This window comes from Accipiter gentilis, chromosome 29 (assembly GCF_929443795.1).
Source record: "Accipiter gentilis chromosome 29, bAccGen1.1, whole genome shotgun sequence".
Classification (NCBI taxonomy): Eukaryota; Metazoa; Chordata; class Aves; order Accipitriformes; family Accipitridae; genus Astur; species Astur gentilis.
Window position 1 is genome coordinate 15241217 of NC_064908.1, and position 23834 is coordinate 15265050.

General features: G+C 40.1%; 1 protein-coding gene across 21 annotated transcripts in view; it reads right to left on the minus strand.

The window, feature by feature from the left end:
* Positions 1-23834, minus strand: part of FNBP1 (formin binding protein 1) — a 103928-nt gene that overhangs the window by 23902 nt on the left and 56192 nt on the right. For 11 of the 21 annotated variants that reach the window (XM_049833081.1, XM_049833091.1, XM_049833090.1 and 8 more), the window contains exons 7-10: positions 11869-11997; positions 9964-10110; positions 4464-4661; positions 2899-3081 (exon numbers count right to left, since the gene is read on the minus strand). In XM_049833081.1, coding sequence (XP_049689038.1) covers positions 2899-3081; positions 4464-4661; positions 9964-10110; positions 11869-11997 — 657 coding nt within the window. The remainder of the gene's footprint in view (positions 1-2898; positions 3082-4463; positions 4662-9963; positions 10111-11868; positions 11998-23834) is intronic. The other 10 variants (XM_049833098.1, XM_049833097.1, XM_049833096.1 and 7 more) reach the window with 3 other exon arrangements.

Here is a 23834-nt window from a genome sequence, read left to right on the forward strand (position 1 = left end):
ATAATGGCCTTCAGGAAATATTAAAAGCAATCAGTCGTAATTGCTTATATGGCCAAATACTCACTCAAGAATTTGTACATTTGAAGTACAAACTTGTGAAGTGCCCAGGGAACTACAAACTAGTATTTTTAAATCAAGTTAGAAATATTCAGCACTATTTTCAATATTCTGTTCCGTGAATGGCACTATTAAAGCAGTAGATCGCAACACAAACCCTCACCTTCAGCAGTGCCTTACTCTCCCTAGTGCCTCAGTGCTACCCTGTATGAAGACAACTGCCAGATGCTCACCTGCCACAGCGGGTGCCACCAAGACAGCCACTAGCTAGCACATCCTCCAGGTCTGCTGCTGCAAAAGCAGAATTGAAAGACTGTCTCCTGCCATAAAAGCCACTGAGAAAGATGCTCCGAGCCAAACTGCAACTGAGGGAAGGAGGTACATTTACAAAACCTGCCTTTGGACAACTTGGAAACTCCCCACTTCCCTAGTGAAATGCACCAGAAATGTCATTTTTGGGGTTCTGAATGTCCCATTAAGTGGCAATTCCCTAGCAAAGAACTGAAAACCACTCTGTATAAAACAGCTTTTTTTTTTTTTTTTTTAAATGTACTGTCTGTAACCAGATGAGACAAAATACTGTTTACAGCACTGTTCTCAATTGCCTGTAACTAACCACTGAAGTTCCCCACCAAAATCATCTCTACTTTTATACAGCTCCAGCCCTCCGCCCTAAATGTCAGTGCAGTCCCTGGAGCAGAATATGGGCATTTTAAAGGAGTTACTTCCTTGCTCTTACAGTCAGCTCTAAAAAACGTTTTAAAATACTGAACATTTGTCTCTCCTTCCTGTAATTTTTATAAGAGGAAATAATGCAAGGACCTTAACCTAGGAGCCACAGCCATGCTATGCCAGCAATTTTTCAGCACAACTGTGCCATATGCGAGTTTCTGGGAAGATAAAGTCGTCTTTTTGTTTGAAAAATGAAAAATTTTAACTCAGGGACCTGACATTTTACTTACTGCTTATGAAGAACACCAATGAGAGCATTTAATTCAAAACAAAACACATCAACATCAGTTTAGCCACAGCTGCTGTCAGTAACAGGAACAGAGCAGCTGACCTGGGAAAACTCAGGCTGTGCTTCCTACTCTGTCACAGCAAAGGAGACAGGGACACTGAACTTAAAACAGTGGTGATATGTCACAAAATGTTGATCCAGTTTGATCTAGACACAGGTGAATCCCCAAGGTCAGCCACAGAGGCTTTCAGTGCAGTTTATGCACTGTACAATGCATAAACCAGCATCTAACACACTGCACTTCAGCTGCTGGCCGGGCAAAAACCCAAACCCTACTCCATCAGAACCTCTCATCTAAGTTTTGGAGCTTGCCTACTGGACTGATAAAGCTTTTGTACACAGAATATAATTTTGAACTGTGCGCATCATAGCACTGGGAAGTGAAAGTCAGTTCAGAAACCAAGAAAGTCTGTGGACTTAACGGGAAATGCCCAGAAAAAGACATTCTGGCATACAATTCTGCATGCTAATGTACGTAGGGAAGGCTCCAAGGACCAAGCATGGAACTTGAAATTTTTTTTCCTAGCTTCGCTATGGTTTATCACAAAGTTTAGCAAGCTCTCAGTTAATGTCTTTCCTCCATAGTTTTTGCAAGGATGGCAGCTATTACTGGCTATTACAAATAGTTTTTCAGCTTGGTATTTTTGCAAAGATATTTCATTGACATTTAAAACATCATGGATAAAAGCTGCAAAAAAACATTTGAAATTAATTAGGAAAAAAGTTAAAGAGCATGGCAGGATTTTAGTTTTTCTATGGACACTTTAAAAACTGTTTAACCCACATCATCTGCTCAAGGAGACCCAAAGGCAGACATGATAAGCTTGTTGGGAAGAAGGATTTCTTAGATTCTCTACAGGAAATCAAACCAAACCTTCCTATCTTATGAAACTTCATGCTACAGGATGCACTTAAGGTCCTTGAGAAGTGTCAGCCCTGACTATTTAGAGCCAGTTGTAATTGAGGTAGCTGCACGGAACATTAAATTCAGTCCCCCCTCCCAATCTCCACCCACACAGCAGCCCTGGTTTAAAGCACACATGTACCGTATAAACGACTATTACTACCTAGAATCACTTCATCTTTCACATCTCACCTGTTTTCTTATCTTAAGACTCAGATTTACTAAGCAAGCTAACATTGCAGCACTTGAAGCACGACCTGAGGCCGAGTCTCTGGAACAGAAGTTGCACACAGAAGCATACTTGGCCATAAAATACAGGCAAGTCATTTCCCTACTACTACAGCAAGAGGTGTCAGATCATCGCAGGGAAATGCCTGAACTTGCACCAACTAAAATCAGAAGAATTATCTTCTAGAACCCCTCCTAATTTGCTCTCCTCCTTCTGACACAGACATTTAGCTGAATCCACCCTGCAGAGAGGAAAACTTCTTACATTAAGGTAGACATCATGCAGCATCAGGATCAGAGTAAATGTCTGAGTGGCGCTCCTCCTCCAAAAACCTACTCTGCCACAGACATAGACAGGGCTACTAAATTAATGACTTTGACTTCTACATGAGTATTACTTAATGTTCAGCTCTTCCTTCCATACTTTGGACAATCCCTCCTCCCCCCGAAACCAGAATGGGTAATTTCCATCACCAATTGTACTTTTTGTGGTTTCATTGTGGGGTTTTTGACTACAAATGGCTTTATAGGTTGGGATTCCTTGGATTTGTCTGCATGTTATGATAAAACACAATGGATTCATTCACAAAACAAAACAAGTTTTTACATAACAGAACGTGCAATAAAAGCGCAAGAAAGAAAGAAAAGAGAAAGAAAGAGAGAGAGAGGTATCCAGAGGAGAACTTACCCCGCGCTTTAGGCTCCTGAAGCAGTGGATTTTGGGTTTGGAGGTCATGAACTCGTTGAAGCGATGGGAGAGGGGTTCCTTTTGCTGCTTGGGAGACTGGGGGCCGTTGGGAACAGCAGAGGGTGAGGCAGAGGCAGGGGGAGGAGGAGGGGGCTGATGGGGGGATGTTAAAAGGGACATAAGCTACGTATAAGAGATGGAGAAGTGACAGAATAAAAACCAAAATAAAAAGATAAAACACAAAACGAAAATAAGCATCAAAACCAATATTTGAAATCCAGAGGAAAAAAACCACACAATTAAATAATTAAATATTAAAGGCCATGGTTCAAAAGAGGGGGGGAAAGCAGTATTTAAGAGTTGTGTTAAATGAAGAATGTGATAAATGGAAGTTTTAGTAAGTGATGCAACAGAAGAGTAACACAAAAGTTTTTTGACAGGAAGCTCATGCAGACTCTTCCATGCAGTGCTATCCCCATAAATTGCCCTGTTCTCGCTCTGTGGACAGCTCGGAATAATGCATATGGATAGAGCTTTCAAATACCTGAATTTAAATGGATCAGATAAGGAAGGTACCTTAGTGCCCAGTAGCGTTTCTATTATCTGGAAAACAACAAACCACATTCCTTCCTGCTTTCAAATGATACCTCAGTAACGTGCATCACACTTCACTTTTACAAATTATTCTATGAATTTGCTTAGGAGTTAGTCCTGGGTTTTGTTTCTCGCTACATTGATGTAAGCACCAGAGAGCCGAGTTCTCTCTTACACCAGCACAACAGGAATGACCCATTTTGAACAGGTAGAGTTTTTGACTCTGTAGTTAGAAGTAGTGGTTCGGTAAGGGTCAGAGCAAGGGTGAGATCAAAATAATGAAGCTACTCTGGGCTTCCATCAGTGTTACTGAAAATTGGTTCAGTCCAGTCACCCTGACACATTCTGGTAACCCCAGATAAATGCTGCCATGCATTATGGTGTAAAATGTAACAGTGAAATGAAAAAGGTTTAATGGATACATAAGTTAATATGGTCTTTTAAAAAGTCAACTGCTCAGTTAGTTATGCTCCGTTAGTTGTGCTTAAGAAGAATGAATCGCAGCAATTCCTTGTTCCCAGCCACCCAACTGCTGAACCCAGTGCACAGACTGAAAAGATAACGCAAATGAAAAGCCAAGGAGAGTTTTAGAAGTGTCAAAACAGTAATGCCACATTAAAGCTTCCCAAAAGTAACAATGTTAGTTCGCACACATGGCACTAGGTAAGTGGTATACAACTCCTTCTTTGAGTTAGTAACAGAAATGGACCATGGCAGAGACATGACAACTAAAGTTAAATTAATATAAAAACTGCAACATAATTAAAGAAATTATATAAGAAAAAAATTAAAGATACAAAGAAACTTAAGTAACCAAAGACTACAACAACACACCATATTAAGACATCAGTTATTAACTTTCTGAATCTAAAGTTCTCTTTAAAAATTTGTAATTGCCAGGATTACTAGACAAGACAGAGGTTATTGGCTATACACATACTAGCACTAAGCTCAACTTTGCAAGTCAGTACCTTATTTTTCTTGATGAATGGCCATAACTTGCCCTTGGATTTGCCACCAAACTTCGGCTCAGATTTCCCATCCCCTCTGGAGTTGGAAAGGCTGGATTCTGAGACAGTCCGCTTCATCGGTTGTGTGAAATCCTCAAAGTCGATATCTCCCGGAGGCTCGAACCCTGATTTAAAGGCTTCTATTACCAGCTGCGAATCCTGGAATGGAACAGATTCAGTACAAGCGAAAACATCTCAGGCGAGGGCTGTCATCAAGTTGGTAGCATAGAAAAACAGTACAAGGACAAGAAAGTTGGTCTGTGCGGGAATCAACCCTTACAGTGACCAGTCTCATTCCTGGGAATGAACACCCTTCCAGAGCCTTCAATAAAAGCATCTCCACCTTCTGCTCCAAGATCAGGGCACTTTTCTTGGACTTATTTTTACTACTATGATGTGATTTAAAAAAAAGAAAAAACAAACAACAACACCTAGGCACAGCATAGTGTCCTACTAAAACAAGGCATCTAATGTGTAAAACTTAATACTCCGATACTAAAGTAATAAATGTAAGTTAAGACCACAACAACCACCCCCCACACATCAAAAGTTTCTCACCTGTGCCAGTGAGAATGTATTACAAATGGGAACATAAATGCCTACAATCTCAGTTCCATAATAGATGTCTAAATAAACAATCTATAGAAATAAAGCACATAAGCTTTAGTATCAAATAATCCATTATTCTCGTTACGAAACTCTAGGCCATTTTGTAAAGGTATCACTGAGATGAGTCATTACTCAAAATACCAACACATAAAAAGCAGAGGACTACGGTCTATTTACAAAAATTAAAAACACCTAACTACCATTAAAGCATAGGTCACTATAGTTAACTAGAGACGATGCTTAGGAAGAGTAAACTCAGTTCTCCTCACTCCAACCCTCCACTGAGCTGCACAATCCCCGAGTCTGACCAAACCCAGCAATGTTGTCATTCCCTTCGTTTTGTTTCCAACACAAAAATCGAAATTCTGATACAAACATCTTTTAAACACTTTTTCACGTCTACTGGTGAAAATTACTAAGACCCTATTATTATTAACTTTACTGACTAGAAAAGCAATCATACCTGAGTAACTGAACACACAACTTAAGTGACTCATAACAAGTATTTAAGGTATAGAATTGCTGGGCATGCAGCTGTAAGCAAACTAGTGGAAAATCCCAAAAAATACTTCTATATAAAGGAGTCCTTGACTGATCACACTGCCACAAGTTGGTCCTTGTGAAATGGCAGGAGTTTCTCTTAAGAGCTTTACTCAACAACTGAGCAGTCCAAGGTCATGCAGGTAGCCCAACACCTTGGTGCAGGCAGTGGCTGGGAACTCCACGTGCTGTCATTAAAGCCACGTACCCTTTTGGCACTAACTACTAGATGCAAGTGAGCCATACACTGGCTGCACACTGCATGCAATGGTGTTGCTCTTTTTTACGTGAAGGTGGGAATAAATCAAAGAACAACATACAGCATTTTTCCTGGTCAGGTCTACAAACACAATTAATTATACATAAACTCAAACTCAGACCTCAGCTTGCCAAATGCCTTTAAATCTAATGGACTTCAAAAAATCTTAACACATTTTTTCATCTTTTTCACTTCTTGGTAAGAGAGATTTTTATGTTATACTGTTCTAACAGTTTTCTTCTAAGATCATTAGAGAAACTGTGCCACAGCACACAAATATCTTACTATCCTCTAGAGAGGAGCACCACCATCCTGTTCAGATAAAAAAAAGATGAACTTGTTGCTTTGAAGGCATTTCACAGATTCTGCTTATGTCTGTAGGTAAAACACTATTAATGAGAAATCTAGTGGGATATAAACATATCCAGAGGCCAGGCTCAACTGAGCAAAACACAGCTATGGGAAAAGCTTTGCAAAAATCTTCATGGGATTGTGAAGAAAACGAAGGTTTAAGATCCTCAACCTATCAGGTGCACTGTGAAATTCCTACACAACTTTTAGGGAGGTAGAATACCACTTCTATTATCTCATCCTAGTTTGACATTAAAACTTTCTGATATCTAAACATATGAAAAGATTTTTAATAATAGTCATGAAAGCAAGATGAAGAAGGAAGAGAGATGAGACTATAAACATACACAAGGTTACATTAAATGCTCTATTGGTATTTTAACCTACGCATGGAGCTTTTCGTTTTTTTCTCTTAATTTTACAGTGTTCCTTCCATTTAGTCAAAACATCCTTCCACTACAATGAAGCTAAAAATAACCAGCATGCTTTATACATCACAGAGATAATGTCATAACAGGAACTCCAAAATCCATAATAAATTAATTTTATCTGCTGCTACAGCCTTCTGAAGCAAGTTCTGCATAGGTTCACCTAGCAGTCACTATAGCTTACCCTTGCAACACAACCTCTTGTGTTTACTGAGTTGTTAAAGAGGACATGAAAAAGAAGCATATTTACAATTGCACTAGAAACACAGGGCTAACCAGTATTCCCAGCTGGATCCACACAGTTTCTATTGCTGTTAGTGGGAATTGTATACACTTCAGTAAGGGTATAAAGCAATCATATTTACACAGTTGCAAATTTAGTAACTAAGTCTGAAAGACTAGCCATTTTGCAAGTGGGCATGAGGCAGAACTTTCTAATATTTAAGCTGCAGAGAATATAAAAAGTATTACATTTGTCCCATACGTAATTCTGGTTCTTAACACTATCCAATGAAATAGGGGCCCTGGAAGAAAAGTGATCTTCCAGAATCCTGCTAGCATCCACAGAGGGAGGGAATACAGAGCTGACTGTGGAAAGGAAGCCTGGTAGCAGTCTGCACTTCCACAGTTTCAGAGTCACTACAGAAATACATCCTTCCTTACTATTTCACTACGCAATTTTGATGCTAGAAATCATAGTGGTTCACAGACACCACAGGAACTCCACCTTCATAGACCAAGGTTTGCAATAAACCTACCCAAAGCTGAAAATTGATTATCAAAAAGCTCTGAGATACCTACATGAAGTGCAAGGTTCTGCTGCTTTTATTTTGTTTTTCCTTGTAAAAAAGTAATGCCTTACCATCAGCTGGTAATATTTTACTGACAGCAAAAAAAGCTGCAGAACTTGCAGGTTCTTCCATCCTTTCAGCTAGAGTTGTCACACAGTTTGGTACACAAGGTAAGTTACTAGAATTGGTGATTTCTTTTTTTTTTTTCCCTCCCCTTTCCGACCAATACATCTTCTACATTAGTTGTGGTTGTTCCATTTAAAGCCCTGGTTTTTGAACTAAAGTTACTACACAAAAGAGCAGAGCTTTCATTTAACCTCTCCCCTTCTTCAGTAACTCTGTATGTGATAGCTGGATAGAAAAAGTGAAAATAAACCCAAAGGGTACAAAGAGCTAAATAAGAACTCCAAATGTATCACTGCCTATTGTCAGTGTCATAGCATCTGACCTTATACGTTTCAAGTTTGGTGATACTGTACTTTTGTTTATGATCACCAGATCCTGGAGATCTCCTCCCAGCTGGGAAACACATGTCTCTGTGGGCCAAAGTTTCACACAATGCTTTTCCTGCTGAGAAGGCTCTTGGTTTTGCTCACCATTGTACTAGCTACATTATCACCAGCTGTCCTTGCATTCAACTTTGAAAATGAGGTACGCTTCCAGGAAAGTTGACTACCACACATCTAGTTGACCTTCCTAACCAAAGTTTTTCAAGCTTGAAAAAGACGAATGAAGGAGACATCCTCCATTGTGAATTTTTCAAGGAAAAGGAGAAACTCTCCTGATGGTAGCCGAAGAAAGCCCAAACTTGCTTCTTAGAATGTTAAGGGGTGAGATAGGAAAGGTCTGCTGTAACACTCTGCATTAGCAGCAAAAGCAGTACATTATCTAGAAATAAAGAAAATGCAGCTTTTAAATTGCTACTGTGTACACTTATGGCCGTCCTTATAAAGTGGCAGGACCTGCATGCTGCAGAAGAGCAGGAACAAGCATACCACTTATCAGAATCAAGAAAGTTAGAAACTGCTGTTCCAGAGCAAAAAAAAAACCTTCATGATATTTAAGGAAAAAGAACCCTTTATGGACATAACTGTTTTCCAGATAAAACATGCTAAACCCTTTCTAATTATTCATATATAACGAATTTGGTTAAATAAATTTTTGTTAGCATGGTTTTTACAAGAGATCCCTTAGTTATCAATGCTCAAAGCCACAATTTTCTAATGTCATAATTCATGAGCCATCAGACTTATCTGTGTGCAAGAAAGACTAAATTGAATATAAAATTCAGTGTTTCAAATGCCTAGCTTAAGCCCTGTGTTTTGCTAAGACCTGACTTGAAGATTCAAGCAGAGTGTAGGCTTGGATATGAATCTCCCCAACATGATTTCACCATGCAGCACCAAAAGCTGTACCTCAAGAAGGATATGTTGTTCTAACATGGGAATCTGTGCCCCAACCCCCCCTTCTCCCACCCTGAAAGAGTAATTTTCAGATTCCTTGGTTTCCTATGCTGCTCTCTGTGAGAGCAATTGCAGAGCAGAAAGTAGTGGATTCATTTCAAATTTTCAGCCTCGGGCTTGTGCTGCCAGTTAATGGCAGTCTCCAGGCTCTGGGCACTGAATAGCTCAGCAGAGATTCCAGTGAAAAAGACGTATGGGAAATTCAGACAGCCAGCAAGACACATGCTGTTTGTATTTGAAGCACTAATGCAATCCATGAGAAGGGCTGAAAGAGCAAGCAGAGACTTCATTTACGAAGGGAGCAGATCATTCAGAAAACAAAATAGGGAACACATTTGCCCTTGTGCGAACTGTACATCAGGAAGCTCAACTGAACTCTTTTATCAGCCTTTTTATCAGGACAGCTTCTTTTTACTCCTACAATGATGTTCGGAAGTCAAGATTTGCAAGACCTCATTTACCAATTGCTAGCAAACCTCAAATCTGCAAAGAAAGATTTTACAGTAAAGTAGAAGTTTTGCCAGAGTTGTTTGCAATAATTTATGTAGCCAATACTTCAAATACTTCATTATAAAACTAACTGGAATAAAGACATTTCTGCAATATTCAGTTTTCTGACTATTAGACATAGAACCCAACTGAATAGGAATTGGTGATTATTAGGTATCTGGAATTATGCCCACCATCTTCCTTATTCTGTGCAGAAGCCTATTTTTCAATTACAGTATTTCAAAAAGTAATCATCCTAGTGAAAGGAGAGAATATTCCTAAAATGGAAAAAAAAAAAAATTGAAAAAGTGTGGCAATAGAGGTATTTCTGCGCGTTAAGTAGATTTGGGAAATAATCTGAGCACATCCTGCCTCAGACAAAGTAGCCTGGGACAAGAAGCTATTCTTTGTTTTAATTCTATGATTATAAAGCTCTCTTGTGCTGCAGCCTGGACCCAGGATTTAAGTCTCCATATGCAAGTGATCAATACTAAAGATGACAATCAACAACCCAAACAATGTAACACTTACATTCTTGTGATCAATTGATTCTGCAGCCTTCGTTATTTCATCCAGACACTTTCCAATGATAGGGATCACTTGGCGGTCGACCTCTGCGAAAGTTTTCATAGATTCACCTATCCTCACAATTCTTCTTTCCTCCATCTCTTGTATTTTCTAAAACATTACATTTCATTCAGATCAAATATCAAGATTAACTTCACAGTTTCAACCAATTTTTCTCCCCAGCGTATGTCAGCTGCTCTACAATTTATGACTTAAATGTATTTTTAAGAACAAACTAGGACAGCTCTTCTCATGAAAGCTCCAAGTGATATTGTTCCCCCAAACATCAAAACGTCATTCTAGAAGTAATCTCTGTTACTATTACTGGGAATTTTTCAATTAACTTTTTATGTTAAAAAAGTGCTGATTTGTCAAAACCCCAGCTTTAGACTTTTGTAAGGATGGGTGCTAAGGCTTTTAAGAGAATTTCTGCAACAATAAATTCCTTCATTTTCTGTGCATGTTCTCAAAGATCTTATTTTCATTCCACTGCAGAATCCAAGCAAACAAAAATCTTGATGTCTCCCCTTCTCCTTTTCCCTAGAAGATAATTTTTGGTTTACAGGCAATTCTATACATCATGTATTGTTCACACCAGGGCTTCTCAACATATGCTCCCTGTTGCTCAATGGATTCAGTGCCACAGTCTCCAGCATCTATTCCATGGGCCTCTCGTTTACAACAGAGGGAAACTGGATGTGGCATAACGCCATTACGACAGATTATAACAGGATACAGAAGGGCATGAACAGGAATGGCCTGTTTCACACTAGACTGCAGGAATCTTACGGAGCATTGTCAGCTTAAAAATCTCCATTGCCTTGACTGATCCACAAGCAACAAATTCTTCACAAAAAACCTTATTTCAACATCTAAAAAGAAAGCACTAGAGCTTACTGGTGTACTGGTAGTGAAAAGGATACATGTGCAGTACTTTAAGCACGCTCACTCACCTACAAATCAGAGCACTTACCAGACCTAGCATTGTATACAAACATATTGCAAAGATTTTATATCTGATGCCAGGGATAATTTATCTCAAGACATTGGTTTGCAATACCATGAAGCAGAAGAGGAGGTGTACATTTAACTATGAAGTTCCAGCTATGCATTAAAAAAAAAAAGCCTATTTGCTACACAACTATCAGTTATTTCTCATCAGATGATAAGCATGTGGCATTTTCTCCCTTAAAGAGGTTGTATTTTCCACTTCTGATGCTTATGACCCATTACAATGGAACAGTCATTTAGAACTTCTGTTCTACTACATTAATCTCTCTTTGTTCAGTCAAGCACAAACTCAGATCTTCAGTCAGTACAAATCTGATGGCTTTTTTGTTCTTTCTCTACAGTCTTTCTCTAGGCATCCTAAGACATAATCAGCAAGCTTACTTAAACCCTTTGACATTCACTACTGCAGAATTATTGTGGTTTAAACACCTGTGAAGTCTCATTTGAAAATAGGTTATAAAGGGCTGTGAGCCTTTACAGATGTAGTGATGCCCAGCTGACTCCTGCCCCAACAATGCAAATAATGCTCTCATTCCCCAGCTGCATGGACACAAGAGTTTAACAGACCAAGACTGTGAGGATTCCAAAGACTATGGTAATCTGTCATGACAATTAAATGTCACCTTCCTCATATATTATTATTGATCACTTGTTATCTAGTCTAAGAGAAAGGGACAACTTATCCTACCAAGCTCTCCATCTCTTGGATTGACAGACTGCACATAAAATTTGCTCATAGCAACAAAAATCACCAAAAAGTAAAAGACAGGGTCATAGAATTGAGGTGATGTGCAATACGCCCCTCTGTTCTTATCACAAGATTATGAGCTACTCGAGGTTAGTGCCAGTGACCCTTACCTGGAAGATGTTTGGTATGTGTGTGTAGTAATGATCATGTTGCTCACTATTGAACTTCTGTAACGTGGAAGAATACTCTGCCTTGCTGTCTTCTGCCATTTGATGTCGCAGCTGGGCTTGCTGTCTTGCCTAAAGAAACGCCAAAAGAAATTTGTAATTTATATTACATGGAAAGAAATTGCATTGCATTACTCCTCATCTTACTATCCTTACCACTAAGCAGCACAGGAATATCAGCATATGGGTCTCTGAACACTTCATCTTTTGGTTTACTCCTATTTTGTGAAACAGTTCATCTATGTCAAGCGTAAGCCTGCAGTGTGCACACTGCTGCTGTTCTTTTCTTGTGTTACAACCTGCTACTTCCATGAACCATTTTGCATTCCATGAACAACCTCTGTATGTAAAACACCAAAACAAGTTTGCCCCTCTACTACCCCACTTAATGGGCATGCACATTTTCTGTATGCTTGTGGACACTCTTCTTGCTCCACCGCATGCCCTGTTGGATGGCACCAGCTTTTCTATAATGGACTACTTACCTGTTGGCTAGCAGTATTTTTGGGGGAAAGGTAAGCGACAAAAAAAACCCCAAAAAACCCAAGCGGTTTTGTCTCATTTCACATGCCTTAGCCAACATAATCATGACAAAACATCTTAATTCATGCTCCCACTCTGCTCTCTGCAAAGTCCTTTATCTACACCTCCTTAAATAGCATTGGCACGAAGTGCAGAAGGAAACGGGAGCCTGAGTAGCAGCTGAGACATGACTCCCTATTTTTACCCACACGGATGATTTGCTTTGCTACCTAGCATAACAGAACACTGGGCAATTAACCTCACTTCTTTACTTAGAACAATCTGTCCCTGAGTGACCCTTTTGTATTTTCTTATTCCTCCCGTTACAATTCTGCTTCCCAAGGCTTTCTGTTATCTGTTTCACTGCCCAATATTATTCCCTTACTGTCTATCCCATCTGTTTATTTTAGTTGCCTTTTCCTTTCTTGCTGTTGGCCTTCATACAGCAGCTCTTCCTTCTCTTCCCTTCCTACGCAGCTCCCTATAGCCGTACGCCTTCACTCGCTGTCCTGTGTCCACTTGTTGAAGCTCACCTCTCTCCCTCTTCACATCCACCTCACCGGAGCTCTGCTGCCCACCCTGGACCCACGCAGCCCCTCTCCACCTTGCCCACTCCCACCTGCCCCAGCAGAGTGTGCTCCACAGCTGTGGACCAAATGCTTGCTCAGGCAAGAGCTCTGTCATTGATTGGAGTGAGCTCAGGACTTGGCTTTGTAAATCTAAACTATCCTGAGTTTGCACGCATTTTTTCAGCGCTCATGGAGACTCCTCGCCCTCCTCAGCCAACCTAGCCTTCAACAGTGCTGCGAGAGTCCAGAAAGTGTTATGTTCCAATCATTCCCTCAGTGTCAGAATAACCCCTTTAAGAAAGGAGAGAGAAAGACTGTTTTAAAAATTATTTAAAGCATTTTGGAGTGTTTCAGGGAAAACAGCACAACAAATAATTTTAGCAAATTCCAAGTGGGCTCCCACTAAAAACAGTTCAGAATGGGGTTATTCTTTCAACTGTTCCAAGCAGACAATAGTTTCCTGACAATAAATCCATGAAATACCAAATCATGGAACGTTTTAGTAATCATAACTGGAAGGTAACAAATTCTGCCAGAAGGTTTCAAATCTCAATTTGCAAAGAAGTGGGCTTCCCTCCCGTTTGTACAGCTCGCACATCTCACCTAATAATTTATTTCACCTCAATTCAGCTATTTCTTTCGCAAGCACAGTCAACTGTAGGAATTTCCTAGATCCCCCTTCACATTCTTTGTACAAAAATAATTCAAGCACAATGAGAAAATGCTGGGCACCGAGTGCATAATAGGAGATGAAACAGTAGCATCAAATGGAAAAGACTGCCACTATAATCAAATAAATAAATCCAATAAAAGAAAAGAGAGACTTTCAACTTTGCTTGTTCCCCAGGAGTTTTAACTGTCCACTAAGTCCTGTAAAGGATGCATATATAACTTCAGAAAATTTACCTGCTGCAATGAAATTCCAAGAAGTCATATCAATCATTTTTCTGCCCAAGTCCTACATAGCTTATTAAACTTTATCATCCACACACTCATATATAGCTACATTAAATATGAGTGGAAAACAATATAGCCTTGTACTACAAACACAAATTTACCAGCAAACAAAGTCATCCATGGAAAGGCAGACAGCTGTAACAGTAATGTATGCTTGTCTCCCAACCCCTTCCTCAAGTCCCAGCTGCTACAGATCAATATCCATTTGTGAGGCCCATTCTCTTCACCTACCTAAGAGCAACCCATTGTTTGAGCTGACTTCTACAACAGCCCCAGTCCCACTCATACAGCTGTCCTTTTTTTTTTTTTTTTTTTTTTAATTGTGCAACTCAGGAATTTGTCCCTTGACTCTATTGTTGAAGCAGAAAAACAAGAAATCCATTATTACACATTTCCAAGCAGATCCAGCAAACATTAAGCCATCAGAGTTCATTTTCATGAGCAAGCTCATTGGCTGGATATGAGCAAAGTAACTCTGAGCTAAATGTATACAGTAGATGCTCAGTTTCCAAAACGAACTTAACTGGCCCCAAATAAGAGGAGGCAGCAGATGAGTAAGTAAAATTGGGTACATTCCAAAACCAAGAATTTTTGTATGAGAGCCCCAGTGATGTTTTGTTTCTCCTGGCCATTTAATGCATTTGGCAAGCTTCAAACAGTTTAAATATTTTTCCAATGAGGTATTTGGATCTTAAAATAAAAAAAAAAGTCTAGAATTTTTTTATTACTTCATTTGAGTATGTCACTCACTCTAATATCATCGCTTCTAGTATTAACAGAATTGTATTTTATAGCTAGGTTCCTGCAATCTGCTGAAGCACAGAATGATAAAAATGAGTTGATAACATTAAGCTTCACATTCAGAGTAATGGATGCAGTGGCCTGGAGATGCACAGAATCACAGGAGCTATTTCAGGAGTAATTTATAGTTGAGCTTTACAGAAAATAAATTTTTGCCTTCTTTACTGCTCACTTGTGTACGCAAACAGCTTCAGAGAAGGTATTTTTTTAGCTTCTTAGAGTTAACGTTAAAATATTTGCTCTGAACAGTATTTTCAGGAGGAAAGGCTTTGGAATAACTGGCCTCTGGAAAGCCAGACCATGACTTCAGATATAAGAGGATGATACTGCGATACAGCTTTCAGGCAACGTACCCTCTCCTTCAACTGGGCAGGGATGACTGAGCAAGAGCCCATGTTTCCAGCACCACATGTGAAACTACAATCCAGATCATCTACAAATTGCCAGATTACTCAGTTGTAAGAGATGTCAAGGGTAGGTACTTGTAATGCAACAAAAAATCCCCTCCCCTCTTGAAAGGAAGAAAGAATGAGGTCACCTTTCGGCATCATGAAAAAGCAGAAGAGAGTACATAACACTTGAGGTATTTACGGGGAGAAGAAGAAAAGCAGTTTGCTTTCAAATGCATCCTTCTGCACACATTTGCAAAAGATACACAGATTTCACACGCTCCCCTCCCCGAACACACCTTTGTAACATCTTTTTGTCCCCAAATATACGTGCACAGTGTATATACATATTGCCTCCTCTCCAAAGTCTGTTTTTGTTAAGGCAGTTCTTCTCTGAACTCATACAGTAGGCAACAAAACCAAAAGGTCACATATGCCAATGCATGTCTCATCAAAAAGCACTCCCAAGAACGAATGACAGCCCAGTATCTGCAGCACCATTAACCTTGCAACAAGCATATAGGTAAACTTCAGCTTTCCACTGCCAGGCAATCAGATTTAAAACACAATCACACCAGAGGAGTGTTTTCTATAACTAACTGTGTTAGTAATAACTTTCAAAGCATTGATTTTTAAAAATCAGTAGAACTGTAGCTTTCTTCAGGGCTTAAAAAAAAATAATATAAAAAAATCAGGCCTCAACAGCACTTATCTTAACACTAAACTCAACAGCCATATGAACTGGCTTCTATCTCTTCTACAAGGTAGCAGGAAAAAAACCAAACATCATTCTCTCAAGATTATTTTAACCACATTTACTGCAGATTTTCTACCTCACCACTGAGTTGCAAAACCCTGACTTTCAAACAGCATCAAAAGTTAGTTCCAGATGTTTAGATGACTCTACCAGGAGTCTGGAGATGGCAGGTTCAAGCTAAGTGACAGATGCCAGGGTAGGAAATTGATGCTCTAACATCTTTCATAACTGAAGTATTTACACAAGGATTTCTTTCCCCTTTAAAATAAGAAATTAGAAGATCGTTAACCCTGCAATGCTTTTACTCCAAAATAACCCATGTTAGGGAGATACATTTAGTCTGAACCCACTCATTACCTGCTTGAAAAATCCTGCAGTTTAGCAATATGATGCAATTTAAGTAATCACTGCGTATCAGAATGAGACAAAAGAAATGCAGACAAAGGGAAGTTCTCCATAGTCCTTGCAAACATGCAGTACTAGTAAAGCTTTATATACTGGTCTGAAATCAGTCCTAGTACTTTACGCCTTCAACCAGCAGTTGGCAAAGCAAAATTTAACAGAGAAAAGGGGATACAGACATCTTTGTGATGGGCACTGTGGATCCTGAAGGTGTGAGAAAACTATAGCAAGCTGCCACGCATTGCACGCTGCTTTCAGAGAATTCAAAAAATAAATCCTTGTATAGTGTTACTTGCATACACCTTCTCCCCACACACAAAATCCAGTTCGATATGAAAGGCAACTGGTGATTAACTGTAGAAGTTTTTTTAAAAACAAGTACACTTTCTGCCATTTCGGTCTCCATTACAGAAAAGAATGAAGGATATTTTGCTGAGGACAATTTTCTAAGACACATTCCAGAAACAGCAAGAGGGTCAATAGACACACTGTCTTCTGGGTTTACACAGACAAAAAAATGCAGCTCCTCAAGGCTGTTATGGTGGGAGTGATATGAATAACTGAAAAGGGCAGAAAAAAAACCTTTGGCTGCTATTCAGCTGATCCACACTAAGTGGAACAGTTCAACTTCTTAGCAGTCGCTCTTGTCCAGAATGGCAGAATTTCCAGTCAAAACTTTGGTGTAGTTTTCTTTCTTCTTTCTTTTCTCCCATTCCCCACCCCTCCCCCCCCCCCTTTTTTTTTTTAAACCCAGACAGCATGTGAGATGCATCACTGCCAGGCCACTGCCTGCCAAAATAGATCCGTCTTTGGTAAATCCAAGATCAGACTAAAATGCAAACAGAAAAAAAATCACCCTTGCCCCCCCTCAACTACCCAATCCCTTCAAAATAGCTTAATGATAAAGACAGACTCAGAAACACTTCACCAATTTCAGGAATGCTTTCAATTGCTCACAGATTTTTCAGCTGCAGGCTCTGGTCCTCCCTCCACAGACAACCTCACATAGCCGCTCTCTGTTACGAGCGGGCACCATCACGAACAGCAGCAGGGCGCCTCTTGGTAGCAGCAACACTGGCAGCGTTTGCAGAATCATTAATAACAGTGGGAATTCTGCCATGGACTTCAAAACAGAGCCAGGATTTCAGGCTTTGATTTACATAGCCTCAAATCAAGCTCCATTGTTTACTATTTTACAACAACCCATTTGGTCTCTCTGAACTGGCAAGCAGAAAAAGGTTTTGAAGTTTGCTTTCCTGAAAGCAAGAAGGTAGAATGGGGGGTGCAAAATAACAGGCAGGAAAAAAAACAAGAAAAAAATCCTTACTTTTAACATTAGAAGAGGTGGGGGGAGGGGAAAAAAAATTAAAAATTCTAAGAATCTGTGGATCTCCAAAATCCTTTGTCTGAATATAATATACAAATGAGCAAACCAGTGACGTGAGGATGGAAAAAACTTCATTACCAGATCTCAGGAACTGTGATCTAGTGCAGTCACATTGTGCATAATTCTGCCAGACTATAGAAGTGCACACTGACAAAAGATATACCAAAGCAACCAAACACCACTGAAGCTCTGACAAGAAAGATGGACCAAATTAATGGAGCTGGGACAGTAACACAGTAAGCATGCTGCACAAGGCTCTACCACAGCTCTTTAATTGCTCTGGTCACATCTACACTATTTAAAAAAAAAATAAATAATCATATTGCAAAAAGGACTCAGCTAACTGTGTCAGTCCTATTCTCATATGACCAGTCCTGCAGCATGACTGAAGGCACAGTTGGTTGTAACAGAGTCTGACAGCTAGAAGTTACTTGACATTTTACTTAAGTGAACCAGCCCAAGACTTCAGTTGCCTGGCTTTAGACTTCAGCTCTGCTGCAGACTCCCTTGCACAAATTTGAGTGCTGCATTTTCCACATATAAAACAAGTGCATAGCTATTCCTATCATGTCCAATCAATTGCCTCAACTTAGTCTGTAAAGTATCCAAAGCAATCTAAACATTGTGTAAGGGAAGGACCATTACGTAAGAATTAAGAACAGCAGCACGTGACACATGCCAGAGAAGCACCTCTCAACACACTGCTCCAAGGCCCTAGTGAAATAACTGCCTTGAATCCGAAAGTTGGCCTCCTTGCACTGCCATTCTCACATCACGAATACTAAATATCCAAACTCTCTCAGAGCCCAAACTGCAAATCCCTGCTAACATCCAGTACCTTGCCACACAGCTCAGAGAAATGCAGTTCCATGAGGATACGTAACAAAAGTCTAGTTTATTACAAAAGAAGGTGTTCACAGTGGGCGAAAGGCCATGTGGACTTGAGGGAAGAGGTAACAAGAAAAGATGTATTCAGAGCAGTGGTCAACAATGTTTAAATGATTTCTGGAGATCTGTTTAGTTGTACTACGTAAGCAATTAAATACTGTGGCATATAAATGTAAGTATTGAATATAACTAATGGAAATTATTTCTTGAATATAAATAATGGAAATTATTTCAGGACTGTGTAATAGATTGCTTAGCTCATACTTTGAATACTGGGCACAGTTCTAGTCATCTCTCTCCAAGAAAGAATTTACAAACACGGCCAATGCAGAATGGATAGTCAGGGTTGAAGAAAGTTACCAGTATGAACTTGCTAGCCTTAAAAGCCAACTTTATGGCCAAAATACATTCACTTAAACTGAACAACTTACAAACAATAAGCTAAATTCTGAGGTCTCTGCTTTATTTTCCCTTAGTTCTTAAACAGGTAAAGATATCTGTTCTAATATTTTGACCAAGAAAGAATGACTGTAAACAAGCTTTCCAACTGTATAGCATAAACCGATTGCTTTGCATTAGCTAAGAATGCTGGTTATATTACATTTCTGATTGAAACTGCAGTTGATCCTTAATTCAGAAGTTGCTCTTAAGCCTCCCCTTCACACCCCCTTTCCCTCCCTGACTTGTTTGCTCCATTAGCAATCTACCTCCCAACAGAGTTCTATTGTTACAAAACTCAGTCAAATTGGTATGTAAAGCGTTACTGCAGAGGTGTGCTGCTAAGAGGAAATGTAAGTTCAGAAGGATTTCCTTATCTTACACTAAAACCGACTGGTGCTTCTGTTCATTGATCTCTTAATATCAAACACAGTGTACGCATGGGATACATACAGTTATTTATTAAGTTTTCCAGCCACTCCTGCTGCAGTCATTAAGTCTTTATTGACTAGAAATCAAACCTCCTGAATTCATCATGATTCCAAAAGGGAAACAGCTGCTATATACAGTGTCACAGACAGCAGGTTGTAAACAAGGCTTACTCTTGCAGAAATGCAAATGACTGTCCTGAGGGACTCCCTGTGTTTGCACATTATATCATCTATTAGGAAAGAAGCAGTTCAGGAAGGAGATAGGGGTCTGCACAACCCAGAGAAATAATGTTACCATGAATCTAATGGCCTTAAGTCACGTTACAAAGACTGCATTTGAATTGACGGGAAGTTTGACCCACATCACAAGCAAAGACACAGAAGGGTTTAGCCAGCTCCATCTGTGGAGCAAAAGAAAAGCAGCTGCCTAATCAAAGTACATAGAGCTCGCCACCACATAGAGAACATGGGAAAATCTTATGCAACTTCTAACTCTCAAATAACAAACCACAGGCCAGGCTCTCTTGCACTATACGTTCAGGACTGAGCCTTATGCACCTTGCCTGCGTATTTCACTGAGACACTACTGCTGCAGCGCTTTTATAAATTCACAGCAGAGTATAGCAAAAGCAAAGCCCCTGGAACTATTCACTGCAATAAGTATTTGCCATATTAATGACACAAACACTGTACAGCTTGTCCACCTTCTAACATTACCTTTGCATGGCACTACATATTTCAAAATGCTGAGAAGTTCATTACATCAGTAGGTGCCTCAAGGTGGGCAGGAGGCGGGGATACAACAAGCCCCACTGTCACAAGGCAGGTAACTCGGCATCTGCTGAAAAATTAGGCCCATTAAGTAGTTATGGTCTGCAGAAGGCAGGCACCCACAATCTGAGGTTATGCTGCAGAGTTTACTGCTGACAGTCTTAACTGACTAAAACCTCAGTGACGCACGATGCAACAACACAGCACTGAGCTAGGGATGTTCCTCTATGGTTTGTCTGTGGGGTTTCAGTGATGCACGCTGCATTCAGCTCCGTTGTGACTTGACTGCTGTTATGACAAAGCATGCTGTAAACCGTATGCAGCATAGTGCTGCAACACAGATCAGAGGTTTCTCCAGAGCCCAAGTAAAAATAGCTTAGTGCACCCTTCATTGTAAGGATGAGTAAATTCTTAATGAAGAGATTTGCATCCCGCAGCGCAGCAGCCTACAGGCTGGAAAAGCAGTTTACCACTTGACAGCATAACTGCGTTTGCACAGGCAGGAAGATGAGCTTATTCCAATTTCTAAGTAGCAGTATTTCTACATCTATGTTCAGTAAGACTTTACCAGCGATTCAGCTCATGACTACCCAAGGCAATGTAAGTGGTCGCATCTTCTGTCGGTAAGGAGGGAGATAAAGACTCTCTACATTGCATTGGAATTGATGGTGAGCACCCAGGGAACATGGCATAAGAAAAGAGAAAAAGAAACTTCAAGCGTGAAACACCAGTATCTCTCCGTAGTTATATTTACAGATGAGGAATTAATGTCATGTTGATATCATGTTATAAGATTTTATTTCTTTAGGCAAATCTTAAGCTATGCAGGGACTCCAAAAAAATTCTTTGATACAGCAGACATAACCTGATCTGAAGGTCACAGAGCAAAGGGGAAAGCTCCTAGAAATTTCAGTAAGCTTGAGAATACTTCTATTTCCCTCAGTTTCTCCACTCAAAACCAAAACAAAACCAGTACAAAAAAAGCCAGTACATCTAAAACTCCTAAGTATCTCAGAGTTAGTGCAGGAATAGAACTATCAACTTTTTAACTTCTTTTGTTTTTAGATATAGGATTAGGCAGAGAAGAGAGGAGGGAATGGAATGATAATTCTGTAACAATAATTTTGGATAATTTTGGAGTAAGTGTGATTTCAAACTGACAGATGGCTGACTTGCAACAAGCTCAAGCAACTGTAAGCACCTAAGAAATCAAATTCAGTAGGAAATCCCTTCTGCCCCAGAAAAGATGTCTGAATATCACAGGATACAAATAAAATCTTAATACAAGCTTGTTGGGTACAGGTTGAAGACTTACTAAAGATGAGTCAGTCAAAAACCCACAGGAAAACAAAATACCTACCCCATGGTTTTAGCAGTGTCGGAAGCTTCTTGACTTAAGAGAGTTAAGGTCAAATTTGTGCTTTATGTCTTTCTAAATCCACCACTATTAAACTACTTTCTAATCCACAACACATTTACATTAATCTCAAAACAACTCAGGATGGAACCTTCCTAACATAACAAGAACAAAAGTCAGAACAAGGTGATGAGCCCCGACTTCAGAACAGCAGTTCTGCGAACTCAAGTACAGCTCATTTTTTACTGCCCAAAGCTGAAGTTGTTTTCTGGCAAAATTATTACCTAGGATGCCAACATACGACCGTGCTACTCCTCAGCAAAGAGAAAGATCCTCCCTGAGACCGAGTACCTCAAACTGCTGTCCACCCCCTCAAACTACTGTGCAAATCAAGAGGCAAAGCACTCAACCCTTCCCATGGTTGGCCTCAGCCACTTCCTCTTTAAAAACAGATTCTGAAAAGTCTACTTTGAAAATAAACCTTTAGAAAACCAGCTGATTTTTTTTTTTTTTTTTTTTTAATTGCAAGAAGTCTGCAAAGGCACCACTGGGTACCGCATTATCCCATAAAGATGTCAGCTTTTTAGTGATTGCAGCTCTAAAGAGAAGGAACAAACAATAGAGCACTTCCTTATATGTACACCAGCTCTGCGCTGGTGACAGAGACCATTTCCCCAAATGGGCAAAAAATTGAAGCAGCTCCACTGTGGTTTTTGAAAGAGAACTGCTTTAGAGCACACATCCCACTGTGATCCAAACGAAGCTAAAGCTTACAGTGATACCTACAAGGCTTCCCAGTATTGGCATCAGCATGTTGCACCATTTACTTAGTTTATAAGGATATTTTCGCAGTACAGCTTTCTGCAACACAGTAAGCTTCCTACCCTGACTCTGTTAAACAAAACTGACAAAGCCTTTGTGCCAAACTGCACTTTGTGTTGACACTTAAACATCTCTCTGTGATTGTCGGCTGCTGGTAATTTAGAGGCTCAGTATGAACACAAGAAGGGAGCTCAGGGGCCCTCGTCCACTCTCCTTTGACTCCTGCATAGACTGTGACCACTGCAGAGATTGAACACAGCCTTTTGCTCCATGTTCCTACACCAAAAAAGGAGAAGGGAGGAAACAAAGCTAAACACCCTGCTCTCTCCAAGAGCAACTACCAGACCGGCTGGCTGCAAAGATGATCAAGCCCATACTGGCCGCAAAAGAGGCACAGAAGGCACGTGCCTTCCGCGTATCGAACCTGAGCTGGTCCTACAGGAGGAGTCTGAACCTAGGTGCAAGATACCCATACTGCACATCCAGCCCTGCCCCTAAGCACACACTCGAGGCCCTTTGCAAAACAGTCCTGGAGAAATAAGGAGGAAAGTAACTCTTAATCTGCTTCTCTGCCACTATTCTGGTTACTTAACCCTAGCAAATTGTAGGACCAAGAGTTATCCCTTAGGCAAGTCCATGTTAAGTGCTTGTTGCTGGCAGCTCTGTCACAGAATTTCCTGCTGCAGTTGTCAAAGGCTACAATGACTGAAAGCTTGAGAGATGAGAGCATTTCAGAGCCCCATACAGCTTTGCATTAGGTGCATTAGGGAATTGCATCTATATATTCTTTTGATTGCATGCGTCATTGTGATCACTGCAAAATTGTAACTCCATTACTCTATAATGCATGACGCAAAAAATAGCTCTAGTGTGTGCTTATAATTGCAGATACAAGCTAAAGTAGCCAAGTTGACAACCTCAAGCCAAAGAAATGAGGGGAACTGATCCCATTGCTTGAAGAGCACCTTGTTCCGTCAAAGTGAATAGCACTGGCTCTGAGCACAGCCAAATTGTCTGCTTTCCGGGCCAGACAGATTTTTGGGTACTTTTGGGAGTAGGAATGCAGCAGCCAAGCCATAAGGGGCAAGAGAAATCAGAACTGCTGCAATAGGAGAAGGTAAAGCCATCATATTGCTTCATTTGAAGCTGAGCAGTTTCTGCATCTCCCTGGAGCGAGTCTCCAACAGCAGCGCTTGGTTAAACAATATCCTATTTTGCACTTGGGAGTTATGTAAGAGCGGTCCCAGTCACACGGGCAGAGGGAAGCAAAGAAAGAGCATTATTCACAGCCTGACATGGATGAACCCAGTTTAACACATGCACTTGGAAAACACTGTTCTCTCTGTTCAGTAATATTAGTTCACATTCCACTCGTTTTGATAACCTTTTCCTTCTCCATCTATGCCACTGACTGACTG